Genomic DNA, 13,008 nt, shown 5'->3' on the forward strand with positions numbered 1-13,008 from the left:
GATCTCTTGTTGTCCATTGATCTTGCCCAATCTGCATTTGTGTAGGCCTTAATCTTCATATGCTTGTGATTGGAGTATTAAATTCCATTGCTAGACACCCTTTCAAATAAGCAAGAATCCTGTTGAACATGGGTAAAGAAGATAACTAACCAGTCTTTGATAGACTTCTTTGTTTGAAAGAACATCTCCATCAATGGCATTCAATCTGTGGTTAGGGCCAATTGGGGTTCTAGTTGGCTTACACCCCAATTTCCCAACTTCCTTTAACAAGTCAAGAACATATTTTCTTTGAGAAACAAAAATATCCTTCTTTGATCTTGCTACTTCAATTCCTAAAAGTACTTAAGATCACCAAGGTGCTTAATTTCAAATTCAAAGGCAGGGAAGGGTTTTAGCTGAGAGATTCTATAGATGTCATCACCAGTCAAAACAATATCATCAACATATACTATTAGCATAGTCACCCGATCATCATGCTTTCTTATAAACAATATATGATTAGCTTGAAATTGAGAGAACCCGATCGTCAAGATTGCTCTTCTGAATAAACCAAGCTCTAGGAGACTGTTTGAGTCCATACAAGGACTTCTTTAGATGACAAACCTTTCCCTCATTGTTAGGAAGGCTCACTCTTGACGGCAGATGCATATAAACTTTCTCATGTAGGTTTCCATTAAGAAAGGCATTTTTCACATCCATATGATATAAAGGCCAAGAGAAGTGTGCTGCCAAGAGACATAATCACATAGATAGAATTCATTTTTGCCACTGGAGCAAATGTTTCTTGATAATCAATGGCATAAACCTGAGTATATCCTTTTACCACCAACTGTGCCTTATATCTTTCAACAAAGCCATCAGCCTTGTGTTTAACAATATACACCCACTTACATCCAAATATAGATTTGTCCTTGGGAAGAGAGAGAAGCTCCAAAGTCCGGTTCTTTATGAGAACATCCATCTCTTGGTTCATAGCTTCTCCAATGAGGTGATTGTACTGCCTCTATAACATTGTAAGGAAAAGAAACAGAAGAGAAGCAGGGATATAGGCGCAATAAGAGGGTGAGAGAGCATCATAGGAAACATAGTTAGTGATGGTAATAGGAGATCAAGGTTGGGATCAATAATAGGAGCATTAGGAGGTTTACAAAGTGTAGGATCAAGGTTATCTAGGACCAGGTGTTCAGATTGTTATGGGCAATCAAAATTAGGAGCCACCTTCTTCTGCCACTTGATAAAAAACTTTTGGATGATGCACAAGAGGAGGTGAAGAAATGCTGGTAGTAGTGTATGGCTCAATGCATGGTTTAAAATGTTGCGACATTTCGGTAATGTTGCCCAACATATGTCGGTGTCAAGACCTACCCACATGAACTCACATTGGAATTAAAAAATACAAAATGTCGGTTGATATTTTGACCATTTCGGTAAATATTGCCTTTGTCGTTTAAGAAAAACAAAAAAAAAGTATAATATTTCAAAATATTTCTTCCAAAATGTTGACAACTCAGCATATATTAGAAGTGAAGACAATCAAATTTCTTGACAAACAAAAAGAGAAAAAAGAGAGAGATTAAATAGGAAAAAAGAAGTTTTCAGTTTACATGAAGCTGGAAGAGTGAGAACTTCAGGCTCAAATAGGCATAAAAGTGGCTTTTACACGCAGTCTTGCACTGAAATACCTTCTTGAAAGAAGACGTAGGACAATGGACATCTAAAATTCTAAATAAATTGCTCTCATCTCACTCCCAAGTCTCATCTGATAAAAAAATTATGTCCACTCTCTTCTAATCTCTTGTTCTCATTAATTTTTCATTTTATTGCACACAAATTACTACTCTACCTTTATTTCTGTTATTTATATGTTCTAATGTTATTTATGGTGTGCAAATACATGGTGACAGAAGGACATTGTATCTTTTGCTATATTATTTATGCTTCATAAAATTAGCTTTCCATTAAGGCTGACCCATAGAAGAAGTTAAGGTTCACACACACACATATTTTGATCAATAACAGGAAACCATTAGATTAAAAAAAAATTAAGTTACAACACTCCAGGGAGAGATAAATAGGCTTAACTCTGTCCAAGAGGACAACAAAGAAAAAACTTACAAAACAGCTCAAAACATTTGATCCCTTCCCACTCCCTGCTTTTCCAAAGCATCTGCAAATGCGTTTGCTGTTCTCTTAACCCACTGAAATTGGATATCCAGCCTCATAGTTAGCCATTTAATCTCCCTCCTCTCATTAGCAAATTTCCACAATCTACTTTTCTTCTGTAACCAACTTATCACCAGCTTTGAGTCCCCTTCAACAACTAACTTTTGTAAATTCAGTTCCTTAATCTTCCTTATACCCTCTAGTGCAGCATAGACCTCAGCTTTAAGAGAGTCCCCAACCCCAATGGGACCTGAATACATTGCAAGCACATTCCCATCCTCATCCCTGAAGACCCCTCCTACACATGATGGACCTGGATTGCCCTTACTACTACCATCAAAATTTAACTTTATAAAGCCACAGCCTGGTGGTGACCACACAGGACAAACAAAAGAGCGATCAGGAGTAGAATTAGCCACCTCCACCCAGCTATTCAGCAACATATCTGTAGAAACATCATCAAACAGGTCCAAGGATTTTAGCCAATGCACCACCCTAACTTTCTTTTTACTTCAATAAGACAAGGTTCACATATCAATGTAGGTTATTGGGGCAATAAACATTTCTAGAATGTTATGTTCTTTATATTGCTTTCTTTGTACACCTGGAGATTTGTTCAGTTTAACTTGTATTGCCTGCTTCGTTGTACAGGTGCGGGTTGTCTCCCCAGATAAGGATTTTTTTCAGATTATATCTCCTTCACTACGTTTACTACGAATTGCTCCGCGTGGAACTGAGTTAGTTTCATTATCACTTGACATTTGTTACTTCATCATTCACCTTTTTTACACTGTTATAAGGCTCAGGCTCTACTCTATATTTCACCTACTCAGTGAGGGAAACTTATGATTCATATTTTATGTTGGCCAAAGCTGTTCACCAAGTTACCTCAATTCTTATGAGTGTATTAATGGGAACTCTTAGAAAAACAATGAGTTCCTTAAGCATTGATTGAACTAGTTATGCTTATGAATTATGATTCTAAGTGCATGATGATTTAGAATCCCATTTTTGTAAGTTTATTTAATGAACTTATTCTTGCACTTCTTGTCTGAGCTTCTGAGCTAACATACTATATTGTTGTTATTTCTGAGAGGTGAGACTTACACTATTTGTTGCCATTTGTGTAGGATGTTCTCATTTGGATTGGAAGAATTTGCTAAAAAATATGGGACTCTGCAACCATCTCAGTTTATTGATATCATCTCACTTATGGGGGACAAGTCTGATAATATTCCAGGTTTCTTCTTTGTTGGCTTTTTACTTTTCTTTCATGGAAGCACAACTTTGGAAAGGGGCCTTAGATTACTTAAACCTTGTAAAAAATAGTCAAACCTTCTGTTCAACTATTTATATATAAAGAACCTCACTTAACATTTTGATGTTGCTATCATTTTTCCTTTGTTAAATTTTCTAAGTCTAGACAATCAAATTTATTGTTCCATTTGACTAGTTAGTTCCTAGGTTCCATTTGCATATCTTTTAGGATTTGTTCAGTGTGACCATGTGGACTGTTGCTAAACTTGTGATTTTCTGATTATGTGCTGAGTTAAAGCATCTCACCCATGCAGGATTATGATTTCATTTCCATATTATTTTAACAGAAATCTTTCATAAAGAATATGATCTAAGGCATTGTACCTTCATATCTGAATATAAATAGAGTATCTTTTAAATGTATTTACTTGCGTGACAGTTGTTCCTGTTTTAAAAAAGCAAATTCATGCATATTGGTGAACAGCACCTAAGTTGGTAACAATATTATTTCAACCCATAAACCCAAGAAGAGTTTATAGTGTGGAAAGTCTAAAATCTTGTAAGATTTGCCTCCAACTTTGCCTTATTGTTCAAAAGGATAATTTTGAAATAATATATTGACTTTGAGTTCCTTTACATGATTTGTAATCTTGGATTGCAAATTAAAAAACATTATTCTGAAATTATAATTTGGATGGTTTTCTTTTTCTTGTTTACTTGATTTTTAAAATTCAGTGTTGTGAGTGAGTCACAAAACAGTTAATTCTTTTTTTTTTCGTGTTTGAAACTGTATGGCATATATAGTTGGTTTTTAGAATACTAATATGCTTCATAAATTCAATTCAGGAGTTGATGGCATTGGAGAAGTACATGCTATAAAGTTGATCAGTAAATTTGGTATGCTTAATTATTTAAGTTGTTTCTTTTTGGGAAAAAATATGATTACATTGGTGCATGATTGGTGGCTTTTTGATAATTCTAAACTATGGTGGTTTGGTTGGACTGCTATTATTCTCTCTCCCCAACCCCTACTCCAACCCCCTTTCTCTCCTTAGTTATCCTTGTTAATCTTAATCATGTTATACACAATCCCTTGTCTAGCTACTAGCTATAATATTTGATTATATTGTATTTATCTTACTAAAGTTTGCTTTTAATTACCTAGTGTAATGATGAAATCTTGGGCTGGCATGCGTGAGAACGCAGGCTGGCACCTAAGGTTGGTTACTTTGTGTGAAATAAAATGCCAAAGGTTAGAACTAGTGTTTATAAAACTGGACCAGACCTGCCGGTTGAAACGTGACCCGGGGCCTTGACCCAGTTCGGTCATACCCCAATAATCGGACTTGCTCAAAACCTGCTGACCGGCCGATTGAACCAAAAAACTGATGAATCGGTCCCGGTTTCATGAAACCGCCCGGGTCCATACGTAAGTGAAATTTTAAAATGTTGTTAACAAGGTTTGGACTCAAGACCTCTTATTTTCACAGACTACTTAATTACCACTAATCCACCTCTTTACTTATGCTAGTTAATGACTATTTATTATATGTATTACATTATCACGTATTTTAAAGAAAATATAAGTTAAAAGGCTTGGACCCTAGTCTTTTGTTTTAAAAATTAAGAAACTTACCATCCATCCACTATACTATATTATATATAGTATTTATATGACTCATAGTATATAATGTATATGCCACGTCATCACGGTTTGACCTCCAATTCGACCCTGGTCGAACCTCTAACCCATGAACCTCTCCCTTCTCCGGTTCTATGCTCGGTCCGATTCTCTGAACATTGGTTAGAACTATATGCAATCTACTCTTCTCACGACCCCAGATAGCTGGGATCAACATTGGATAATCACCTTTTTGAAATTTCCTTTTAAAATATTTTCTTATATTTTCATATTTTTTGATTGATATTAATGGAACTTTCATTGATGATAGTAAAAACATGAATTCAGAAGTCTTGGAAGAGAGTAGTGATGTAGGATGTCTAGTGGTGGGCTTTGTGAGGTGATGGGGTGAGCGATTTGAGATGAAGAATATGGATGGAATAGCAAGCAGAATGTTTTCTGTCCATCAAAGAATGAGCAAGAAACCAGAAAGAGAGAGAAGAGCTCTTGCTAATTTGTGGTTCAAAGAGGGACAGTTTTGATGATCAGGTTGGTAGTCCCTTTTGTCTACTTGTTTTTGATGATTGGATGATTCATCGTGGTGTGGCAACATCCTACTCTCATGTTTATGAGATTGGCTAAACATCTCTTTTGTCTGTTGTGGAGTTACAGCCAGATTTCTTGTCTATTTAAATGACTTTTGTCATGCTTAATGGTCCTAATTATGTACCATGGTCAAAATCAGTTGAGGTATTTCTTGTTTGGAAAGGTAAATTGAAATACATTAAGGAGAATAGGCCACATAATGGGACTGATGGGTATAATGATTGGGTGCAAGAAAACACATATATTATGACATGGTTTTGGAATAGTATGGAGAATTACATTAGTGTTAACTCATGTTTCTGGACATTGTCAACAAAGATTTGGGATCATGTAAAATAGTTGTATTCAGGTTAAGATAATTGACAAGGATATACTAGTTATATCAAGAATACTTTACTCTTCCACAAGGTAATAAAAGTGCAGAACTATGCAGCCTTGAAAAATCTGAGGAATGAACTGAATGTGTATCTGCCCTTGTCTACAGATTTGAAGGTACACTAGGAGCAGAGAGAACACTTAGGTATTTCTAGATTTTTATCTGGGTTAAGGATTGAATTTGAACTAGTGCATGCTCAAGTTATGGGCAGTAGTGACCTTGCATCCCTCTCCGAAGTGTTCTACATTAGGAGAGTTTCCACTCAACATAATGAGAACACACCTATGCCAGAGAGGTCTACCTTGGCTGTTACTAGAGTAATGTAGTGTGGGAATTGGTCTAAAACAATGCAATGTTGATCACGCAGTGTTTAGCAAAGACACCTCTTTTAGGAAGATTAATTTGACAGTTTATACCTGGAAGACACCTTGCGTTTTTTACCTTGGTAGCTGATGCCATGGTGTCACGGGGGTAGTTTTGCAGTGGAAGAAACCCGTGCGGTGTCCAGGCCAAGGTAGGCCAGGACAAGCCTTTGTGTGATGCAAGGCTAGGAGTTGCCCGATGAGATGGCTCCACCAAGGTCAGTAGCACTGGATCATGACCTCAAGTTGCATGGCCGGGGCACTCGGCTGGCTCTGGCCGGTCCATGGGAGGCGCCGCTTACGTGCTAAAGGGGGAAGGCCATGATGTGAGGCGACTATGCGCCGAAGAGGTGACTTGGCACCGATGTGAAGGGTCTCCTGTATGCCGATGATGATGGGCACCTGTGTGCCATGTTGAGAGGCAACTGCTTGGGCTAGAACATACCCGTGCGCTATGGGCAACAGGATAGCTCATTCATCTTGGGCAAAGGGGCTGGCGTGGTGAAGGGTCATGCTTGAGCCAAGCTTGCATGCCAAGCCTCCCTTGAGTGTCAGTAGCGCAGTGCCGGCCCATGCATTGTCCCCATGAGCATGTGTGCGCCCATGAGGAACCCTGGTAGCCATGCTAGCCATTAACCAGGGCCGCCCCACAAGGGAAGTTGGTCTAGGAGTGCCAAGGTTAGGCACCCAAGGAGGTTGACCACCCCTCCTCAAAGAGTACGTTGAGCTTTTGGTGGTCTGCCTGAAGATAACATCAGTTCTCCTAAAAATCTTACAGGTGAAAATGACGGTGAAGTCCCTTATCGTAAGCCTGCCAAGCGTAGGCAAGGCTAAGCCTGTGTCAGACCGTAACAATAGGGAGATTTTTCTTAAAAGCAGAATCTAGGGAGCTAGTAAGAGGGTGAAGAGTAGGGAGGGATAGAGTGGCTATCACACATTTGCAGTTTACTGATGACACAACATTATTTTGTGAATGAGGTGATCTTTGTTGGGTGAGAAATCTGAAGTTAGCGGTCCAACTCTTTGAGCAAATGTCAAATCTGAAAATCAATTCTGATAAGAGTTGTGTAGTGGGAATGAATATGGATGAAAGGGAGATGTCAGATTGTGCAACTATCTTGGGGTGTGAAGTATCAAATTGGCCAATGAACTACTTGGGCCTTCCTTTGGGAAACAATCCAACAAATGGCAACTTCTAGTGGTGGAGAGAGTCATAAAGAGATTAGCTTCTTGGAAGAGGATTTATCTATCTTTTGGTGGGAGGATAACCTTAATGAAAAAAGAATCTTCAAATGGTTGACTCGGGATTTGATAGTGAGGTTACAATGGGTAAAGTGGTGTGTTAATTCCTTTGCAAATGCACTAGTACCTATCTTTTGGGCTTATTTGTATTTTTTTAATTTTGGGGGAGTTAAGAGAGTTTATCTCCCTTTGCCTTTGTACATATCTCTCATTTTTCATTAATGAAATGTTTGTGCTACTAATAAAACAAATGACTTCAGTAATGCGAGAGCTTTATTGGGTTATGGTCTATTAAAGGAGTTGGGTTTGATCTCTTTATCCTGTAATTAAAATCTGGGGTTGAAGGGTTGTAACCTGTTTTGCTTTATGTCCCAATTTTTTAATAGAAGTTTTCTTTTTATTTATTACCAAAAAATAAATAAAGGGTCTGGTCCATAGAGGGTGTTTAAAATGTCCCTAATTTCCCTAATATTTCCACAACATATTTCCATTTCCACTTCCATGGGTAGTGATATGAAATTTTACTGGAAGCGACATCTTCTCCAGTGAACACCATCACCACTTTGAGCTATGTTGATAACAATGTTATTTCCTGCCTAATTTACATGATTACCACTTTGAGCTAGCTCAATATTCATTTCAAACTTGAAGTTAAATATTAGTTTTTGTTTGTGTAATAGATTATTCAGAAAAGTATGGACAGGCCCAATGCAGATTTCTGAATTCCACTGCAGACCTATAAACATTCAAAATGTCAAAAATCCCCACTCTATACACCAATGCCCGCCTGTGAATTGGCATCAATTCCGAGCTGGCACCTACCCCAACTGTACTTTGGGCCTAAAAATTGTGACCCTGGGCTGAACCGTCATTCTCCCTAGATTATTTGGTTGATCCTTTGGTTTTATTGATAATTAAAGAAGTTTTATGAAAGCATATCAAACATGTGATACAATAAGCTTCCTTCAAAGAGGCGCAAGGTGTAGCCTCAAAAAATCACAGAACTGCAGTTTAGCCCAGAAAAGTCTATCCCTATTGCATCCCTTGCTTGGGTAGACAATCAGATAGGCCATTTTCTAATCTTCTTTGACATTGTATCCTCACTATCATGTTAGAAGTAATCCATTTAAGCCTCTTCACCTCTTCCCTGCTTGCTGAAACAACAGATTCCGGAACCTGTAGCCATCTAATACCAACTTGGAATCCCCTCAAGTAGTCTGTCAATATTCATCTCCTTACCTAATTGTACCCCTTGCAAAACAGCTAGAAACTCAGCTCTGGTCGAGTCTTCCACACCTAGCGGACCTGAGAACATAGCAACTATGCTGCCACTTGCATCTCGGAATACCCCTCCATCCTGGAGGAGCCCAAGTTGATCTATTACAACCTTTACATTTTCTATGAGATTAAATTTTTCTTAAACTCTTTCTATCATGAAGCTCTGAATCTTAAGGTTTGTAGGGCAACTTCAGAACATATTCTTTTGTCTATAACCTTAGTTTCTTAGCTTTGTTTAATTATTAGAACAAAATAATAATTTAAAAAGGTGTGCCTATTGCTTCTTTTATCATTTCATAAAATATCATTCTTTATTTTGCATATTTTATAATGTTTCCACCATGTCTACTATTTTTATAATATTTCCATATGATATTTTTGACATGTTTCTTATATTTGGATGACTGATATTTCCACTAACACTAACATTTTAAACCTTGCTTCTATTACATTGATTTTAAGTTTCTCAAAAGACCACAAAATGTTTGTTTTAATTAAAGATGATATTAGTTTGAAAAGATGTGGACATGCAATAGAAAATTCTTCAGTTCTTTTTTTTTTAAATACTTGTGGAAACATGAAAATTGCATTTTTTCTTGAAACATTCCTTTTTTTTTTCAAAAGAGATGGGCAACTCTTCTCTAATACACATTGACGAGGAAGAAAAAACCTCAGGGTTCCTTTGCCAGGAGAAATTCTATAAATAATTGTTTTTCATTTCAATCTTACTCTCGTAATTGTAATGGAATTTCTGAGATAAGGGAAGATATGGTATGTAACTGGCCTAAACCAAGTTACTGGTTGTACCAGTGAAGCTGCCACAGATGATGAAGCTAGGGTTGAGGGTGGCTGATGTAGAAATGACTTGGATGATTATGGGGCATTGCTAAGATAGATTTTAGTGTGAGAAGGTAGGGTGTTATTTTGGATTATGGGTCCCATAGAAAATGGGTGAGCTCTTCCTTTTAAGAGATTATATATTTTAAGGATGTTCCTTTCTCTTGAACCCCTTTGCTTTGCTTTGGTTCCCATGGAATTCTAATTTATAGATGCCATAGGAGTCAGGACTTGATAAGGGGTTGTGTTCTTGCCCTCTAATGTGGTGTAATTAGAGGTTGCTTATTAAACTGAACAGACTACCTACCATCTCTCATGTGCAAGGGATCCAGATCCCAGTAACTTGGCATCCACCAGGCTAATCTTGGAAAGTTGTACCCAATCTCCTCCAGTGATTTAAAAGGCGTGCCTAGGCGCAGAGGCGAGGCGCATTTTAGGGTAGGTGCCTCATCCAGGGCCTAGGCGTAGCCCTTTCAAGGCATGCGCTTGATGCGCTTGATGTACCCCCTATTTGGTAATGTTGTTCATTCATTCATCCTAATAAAAAATCTTCTTAAAATGCAATTAAAATTAATAAACCATTATTTTTTGTGTGAGAACTAAGAATTTAAGACCTTAACATGGACTTGTTTGGGCTTGCCTCGAGGGGCGTGGCATAAATGCAGCTCGTAGAATCAGGAATGTAATATGTTGTACGATTGCGGGTTTTGCATGCTTGAAAATGTTTTATATGTTTGGTTTTATTTTTAAATTCTCATTTGAATATGCTTTACATGTTATGTTTATGTATTTTAATTTTAGATAATAGGTTTTTTAAAACATTTATTTTAAATTTTAAGTTTATATTTTTTATTAATATTATGTTTAATATTTTTTGATTTTTTTTTGCATTTTTTATTTTTCTGACCCCTTGCGCTTTTAAAACACTGATCTCCTCCAAAATTTACCTTAACAGTAACTTGAATTTCCATCTAGTTGTTGTCTAAAGCTAAGATCTTTCCCAATGTTACCAAGTAAGAACAATGGCATCCACACTGATTATGTCTTCGCTTCCTTATTTTAAGATGAACTCACGGAAAATATCTTTGAATTCTTCTTTATGAATCATTTTAATTCTCCCTTCTGGGTTCTACTTGCGAATCCTCCTTTCTCAACCTGTGCATGCATTCCTTTGAAAGAAAAAGCAGTGAATAGTGATTGATAGTTCTGTTTTGTTATGAGCTCAACTTATAAACACTTGGGCATGTGAAACAAGGACAAGTTTCGCTACCTTACACCATCTATTTGGTGCAAGTTTTTAATCTTGCCTAGTTGAAATCTGAATTATTCATTTGTATGTTTTTTATACTGATGATATGGTCAGAAGTTGGTCTGTGGTGGCATCAATTTCAGCCAGAAGATCAAGAACCAACATACCCTAGACCCTTCCTCCACAAGGTAGAGTGAAACCAAATTTTGAACACTGCCGCATTGGAAACCCTAGGGAATCAGGCATAGGAGGTGGTTTTAAGGATCAAGAAGGATATTCTTTACTGGTTTCTCTGGGCCAATTGGAATTGGAATCGGAAACTCTATTACAGCCAAACTTCTGACGGCAGTTTAGGTCCTAGGATTGACTAACACATCAGGTCTCCACAGAGTTGTTGTTAAAGGAGACATAATATCTATGATTTGTTGGTGAAGGGAAAGATAACTAACAGGACCTTGGATTTTCAAAATTCAACTATAGAAGAAGGATAATTCATACATTTGAAGTGGAGGTTGTCCGGAGACCCCAATCACAGTCTTTTGCCAATTCCTAGCTCATGAAGGAGTTTGTAAACGGTTTCTGATGGGGGTTGAATACCCAATAGGATAAAGAAAAAGTTTTCTGATATAAGAGGGACCTATCAAGCCAGTGGGTGAGTTTCTGTGGGCTAGCTCGATAGACCTGTACTCTGAAAATTTCTGATGCTTTTATCAATCACTGATCACAAAAAAAAAAAAAAAAGGGTTCTGAGCCTGCCACAAAGTTTCATTTCTAGCTGCAAAATAAAGTCATACATATGTTGCCAATATCCATTTATATACACATATCCTATAAGAAGTGGAAACTATGTTGGAATCCCTACCTTGGTTGCATGTATCATGTCATTCTTTTAAGCCACCATAACTTCCTTCCTAGCAGTTATTTCTTCAACAACACTAATATTTCTACCCCTCATGGAATTGCTAATCAATGAATGTCAATTTCATTATCTTCCCTAAACTTTACCCAAACTGCACATTCTTCCATATAATTTAATGCTCTACACACAGTATGCTATAAATTAAAATTTGCCATACAGAGGGTAAACCGATTCAAATCTTAATTATTACAACTCGTTAGCCCCCAATGAGACCGATAAGAAACTTAAAACAGAATAATAAATTACTTTCATGCAACACAAAGGTTCTCTAACAAATTTCATTGTCTATTTGATAGAAAAAACAAGTTGATAGAAAAATGTTGGAAGTTACACACAAAGGGCAACAGTGACATTATTTTTTCTAGTCATTTGATATATTGCTTTATAGCTTAGTCAAATTATTTCATTTAGAATATCAGAAAATGCATAATCTACTTCATCAACTTGTTTTTTTCCTGGTCATTAATTGAAAGTTTGAACTTCTGTCTTTGTATTTATCCAATATCATAAGGAAAGATTCTGACTGCAATATTTGGTTTCAGATGTATAATTTGCACTCTTAGGTAGAGTTTAGGGATGAAAGTGAAATTTGTCTTAAAAATAAACATCCCTTATTAATCCATTTGACTGGTTTGTCTAGATGGTAAATGTGGTATTTAATTTTATAAGGGCGACTTTGAAATTTATTTATTGAGTATAAAATTGAGTAAATAAAGTGCACGGAAGAATTGATTGAAGACAGAGGACAGTGGTTTGTGGAACTTTAACAATGAGAAAAAACAGTTCTTATGGCTGGGTAGGGATATTGAGATTCAGTACAGCTGGGTGAAGAGGAGTTCCAACTCATTTGCGGATGGGTTGGCCAAGCAAGGAGTGAATAGGGAGGTTGTTTTTTGGGCTAGTTTTTTATTTTCTTTGCATTCCCTTTGTTTTCTATTTTTGGGGAGCTAAGTTATTTTATCTCCCTTTGTATTCTTTTCCCTCTCTTCTCTTAATTTAATAAAGTTGATGTTATTGATCAAAAAAAAAAAAAGTGCACGGAAGAATTTGCAATTATAGTTAAAGTTTGAGAGATAATCAAGTTTACCCAAACAGGAA

General features: G+C 36.9%; 1 protein-coding gene across 10 annotated transcripts in view; it reads left to right on the forward strand.

Moving 5' to 3' along the window:
* LOC104598309 (5'-3' exonuclease family protein) overlaps nt 1-13,008 on the forward strand; it is a 102,097-nt gene that overhangs the window by 49,240 nt on the left and 39,849 nt on the right. For all 10 annotated transcript variants that reach the window (XR_735349.3, XM_010260318.3, XM_010260321.3 and 7 more), the window contains 3 exons: nt 2,815-2,900; nt 3,294-3,403; nt 4,267-4,317. Coding sequence is in view for 9 of the 10 variants with exons in the window: in XM_010260318.3 (XP_010258620.1) it covers nt 2,815-2,900; nt 3,294-3,403; nt 4,267-4,317 (247 nt within the window). In the remaining variant the exon portion in view is untranslated. The remainder of the gene's footprint in view (nt 1-2,814; nt 2,901-3,293; nt 3,404-4,266; nt 4,318-13,008) is intronic.

This window comes from Nelumbo nucifera, chromosome 7 (assembly GCF_055504915.1).
Source record: "Nelumbo nucifera cultivar China Antique chromosome 7, China Antique-T2T, whole genome shotgun sequence".
NCBI lineage: Eukaryota > Viridiplantae > Streptophyta > Magnoliopsida > Proteales > Nelumbonaceae > Nelumbo > Nelumbo nucifera.